This window comes from Vollenhovia emeryi, unplaced genomic scaffold (genome assembly GCF_000949405.1).
Source record: "Vollenhovia emeryi isolate VEMERY1.0 unplaced genomic scaffold, V.emery_V1.0 DF939565.1, whole genome shotgun sequence".
Taxonomy (NCBI): domain Eukaryota; kingdom Metazoa; phylum Arthropoda; class Insecta; order Hymenoptera; family Formicidae; genus Vollenhovia; species Vollenhovia emeryi.
The window spans coordinates 11,311-15,940 of record NW_011966801.1 but is presented as its reverse complement, the minus strand read 5'-3'; the positions used below and the strand labels follow the sequence as shown (position 1 = coordinate 15,940).

General features: G+C 41.4%; 1 protein-coding gene across 1 annotated transcript in view; it reads left to right on the top strand.

The window, feature by feature from the left end:
* The window catches only part of LOC105557209, an 8,736-nt gene extending 8,675 nt beyond the window's left edge, over window positions 1–61 (top strand). The window contains exon 3 of the mRNA XM_012004397.1: window positions 8–61. Within this exon, the coding sequence (XP_011859787.1) occupies window positions 8–61 (54 nt within the window). The remainder of the gene's footprint in view (window positions 1–7) is intronic.
* The last annotated feature ends 4,569 nt before the right edge of the window (window positions 62–4,630 follow it).

Here is a 4,630-nt window from a genome sequence, read left to right as displayed (position 1 = left end):
AAAACAGACAGACTCCAGCATCCCCTTAACTTTGGAACGTAAAGCACATCTTCCGCTATAACAACGCGTGTTTGATTATTCACGAGCAATGGTATACTCACGGTACCACTGCCTTTTACTTTTAGTTTCGTATTATCCGCGACAATCACTTTCGATTCACTGAGTTCCACGAACGAACTGAAAATGTCTCTACTTGGTGACATGTGAGCTGAGGCTGCCGAGTCCACGATCCAGGATCGATTTTCTTTCTTGAAGACACCGTGTGCGAGAAACGCCACCCTGGCGCCGCCGTCGCTCTTCTTCTTCTCGCGATCCGATCGCTTTTTCTCTCCATCTTCCTTTTTCCGATCGAGGTTAACTGATGCGCGGTCGACATAATTTCGTTTATGTAGCTCTCCATGGAATCACAATTTTCCAATCTCGTCGTTGTCATCTTGCGAAGTAAACCAACTTTTCTTGTGAGCCCTTTGTCTTCGAAAGCCTGCTGCAGGTTCTCCCATGCTTCTCCCGCTGTACTGGCCGACACTACGTGGATGTATAGCGTCTCGTCGACGCTCAGGATGATCTTGGCCTTTGCTTTGGCCTTCTTGTCCTCTGCTTCTTCGGTACCCTGTACCGCTTTCCACAAGCCGTCCATTTGCAGGCAGTTTTCCATCGCGATTCGCCACGTGGCATAATTTTCTCTCCCTTTCAACTTCGAAATAGGAGGCAAGTGCATCGATTCTGCCATGTTGCTTGCAAGCACAGTACCCTTTTCTTTTGCACTTACGACTTCTGGCACGACGCACACACTGTCCGCGCTGCACGCTCGCACAAACCGCGTACCACGAACGTATCACGTGGCACTTCTTTGTTATGCCGGTAACCTGCTTATCTCTCTTCACTGCACGCGCACGCAACTGGGCCCATAACCAAATGTTAGAGATTTCGTGCGCAGGGTAATGGCACAGGAGAGAGTAAAGCACGGCATATAAGTTCAAAACGAATACCGCAATTTTATTTCTAAAGAGGATTACAAAGGTATCCGCGGGCAGGTACGAGCATAGCGCAAGACAAAGGTGAACCACTAGAGAACGCGCAGTCGTACAAACCAAAACAATACCGTGACGTAACGCGACGCCAACTATACGGACAAAAACGAAAACTCTATGATAATTGCGCCATGCCCGCGTAACTCAAACGCTTATCGCCTCGAGATTATATCATATTGCTACAAGATCCGGGGAAGCCGCGGAAGGACACGTGGGAACACCGAGAGCAAATGCAGCAGTGAACATTCAGGAGATTGTGCAGGCAGTGGTCCAAATCATGGAGGAGCGGCAACGAACCAGTAATGGAAACAGCGCGGATACGTCACCCCAAGGACGGAGAGGAGAGAGTCCGGCTATCAGCGAACGAAGTACGACGACGAATAGCTGGCAACAAATTAAATTTGCGGCGAAGTTGATACCTCCTTTTTCGGGGAAAGAAGAGGACAACGTAGTACGCTGGCTGGAAAGGATTTCAAGTGTCGCACGAATGTACAGATTACCGGACGATGTGCTAGTTTTAGCAGCGGTCTCGCAATTAAAAGATCGGGCTCTACAATGGCATAATCGACAATCGCTGGAGACGGTGGGCACTTGGAATGAATTCCAATTCCAAATCAGACGGCACTTCGAAATTAAAGAATCATACAACCACGTTGTCGAGAATCGGTCAGAGGATTTGGAAGTCGCATAAAGAAAAATTTGCCGATTACGCAGAGGCGAAGCTGGATTTGATGCAAACTCTATCATTGACGGAGAGAGAGAAGATCGAACTCTTAACGGATGGCATCAAAGAACCGATGATAAGAAAATTGGCGCTAAGTTCAGGTGCCATGAACATTCCAGATTTTTTAGAATTTGTTCGAAAAATAACGGAAGATACGATCCCGAACAAGAAGAACGATCTTCGGTCAGAAGGACGTAGCCGTTTTCCAAGCAAAGACAACCACACGCGTTCGGATTCAAACGACAAGGCCTGTTTCAGCTGTAAACAGACAGGCCATATCTCCAAGGACTGTCCCAATAAGAAGCTAACATGTTTCAAGTGCGGGAAGGAAGGTCACCTGAGCAATACATGCCCGAAGAAGAGTGCTGGAGCAGGAGCGGCCACCAATAATTTGATCGAGCAGCGCGAGACAACGGCGGGAAGCGAGTCGGAGACAACGGAAGAAGCCACCCTCCACATCAACCGAGAGTGCACCAAGGAGGATAAGCCGTGTATTCGGATCAGTAGCATGAGTAAACGAGGTATTCAATTGGAAGCTCTGGTCGACACTGGAAGTCCTGTGAGTTTGATGAGACATTCGGTATACAATAAATATTTTGCGAATAAAGAGTTATTTAAGGTTAAAAATTCGGTACTTTTACGCGGAGTAACTAATTCTAAAATTAATATAATTGGTAAAATGTATGATCAAATAACTGTCGAAAATTTGAACGATACGTGGATGGATATTGAATATTTAATTGTCGATGATCATACAATGAATTATGATGTGTTGCTGGGAAGAAAGTTTTTTCAAAACGCGAATATTAAATTAGTTTTTTATAAAGGAGCATATAGTTTCGAAAAGGAGAAAGAAAACAATTTTGTTTGTTCGATTTTCGAGATAGATGTAATCGAAAAAAGCGAGCGTTATGATAAGGTAATGGAAAGTCTAGATTATAATTTGCCCGGTACGTATAAAAATAAATTAATGAAACTGTTAAAGAAAGTAGATGAATTAGATGTCGAGCCGATTAATGATGATTATTGTGTAAAAGTAATCTTGAAAGACGAGTCTCTTTTTCGGTATCGCGAAGAATGTCGGTACAGGAAAGAAAATAGTTGGAAGAGATAATAGATGATTTGCTAAAACGAGATATCATTAAAAATAGTGTTTCACCATATTGTTCGAGAGTGGTATTGGTGCCGAAACGCGACGGGAGAAAGAGAATGTGTGTCGACTTACGACCATTAAATCAACGCGTTCACCAACAAAAATATCCATTTCCGATCGTGGAAGATCAATTAGACAAGATATACGGGAAAAAAATTTATACTAAATTAGACATGAAATGTCTAATTAGAAATGAAATTAGACATGAATTGCAATTTGATGGTTTCCATCAAATTGCAATTCATCCCGAAAGCACTAAATTCTTTTCGTTTGCCACTCCGAGCGGGCAATATGAATATAAGAAATTACCGTTTGGATTCTCAGAGTCCCCGGCTGAATTTCAAAAAAGAGTTTACGATATTTTCAAAGATTTGGTCCGTAGTAATAAAGTACAACTTTATCTTGATGACATTCTAATAGCGACCACTAATTTTGAGGAAAATCTTGAAATTTTAGAGGAAGTTTTGATTTTGTTAAAAAAATATCAACTGGAACTAAATTTTACGAAGTGTTCTTTCCTAAAAACCGAAATAGAATATCTCGGATATTTAGTAAAAGATGGAAACATAACACTAAGCGAAAAACATGTACAAGCATTTCTAGACTTTCCACCACCTACAAATTTAAGAGAATTAAGAGGATTTTTAGGCCTAAGTAATTATTTCCGACGATTTATAAAAGATTACGCACTAAAAACAAAGTGTTTACAAGAATTACTTAAAAAAGATGTACCATTCGATTTTAATGAAAATTGCGTAATGGCTTTCGAAAAGCTTAAGAAAGAGTTGGCGTCACCCCCGGTATTATGCGTGTATAACCCCACGGCTACTACGGAGTTACACACGGATGCAAGCAGTCATGGTTTTGGAGCCATTCTTTTGCAAAAACAACAAAACGGTCAGTTCGGTCCGGTTGCATTTTATAATAAGTCCACAACCGAAGCAGAAAAAAAGTATCACAGCTTTGAGCTTGAAACGTTAGCCATCGTCAAGGCAATTGAACGGTTTCACGTATATTTACACGGAATAAATTTTAAAATAGTAACCGACTGTAACTCCCTGGTAATGGCCATGAAAAAAATTAATATTAATCCGAGAATCGCACGATGGAGTTTAATAATGCAAAACTATAAATTCGAGTTGACGCATCGTTCGTCTGGTAAAATGATACATGTAGATTGTCTCAGTCGCAATGTAATGATGGTGCTAAACATTTCGTTTGAGGACGAACTCATGTACAAACAGTTGTCGGATCCTAAACTTAAAAGTCTTGCATCAGAACTAGAAATAAAAGAAAATCAACGGTTTTCTTTGGTGAACGGATTAATATTTAAAAATTATCGCGATAAACAACTGTTTGTAGTGCCAGAAAGTATGATGGAAAATGTTATTCGCGTAAACCACGACGAAATGGGACACGTAGGTGTCGATAAAACGATTCACGGGATATTAAATCATTATTGGTTCCCCTGTATGAAACTAAAGGTCAAACAGCATATCGAAAACTGCGTGAAATGTCTTACTTATTCAATCGGGTCCGGGAAAATGGAGGGAGAATTAGAAATCGTAGAGATAAACGACACACCGATGCATACGATCCATCTTGATCATTTCGGTCCTCTGGAAGAAACGAAAAGCGGATTCAAGCATATTCTTGTCGCGGTAGATGCATATACCAAATATGTTTGGTTATTTCCATGTAAATCAACTACAACAAGCGAAG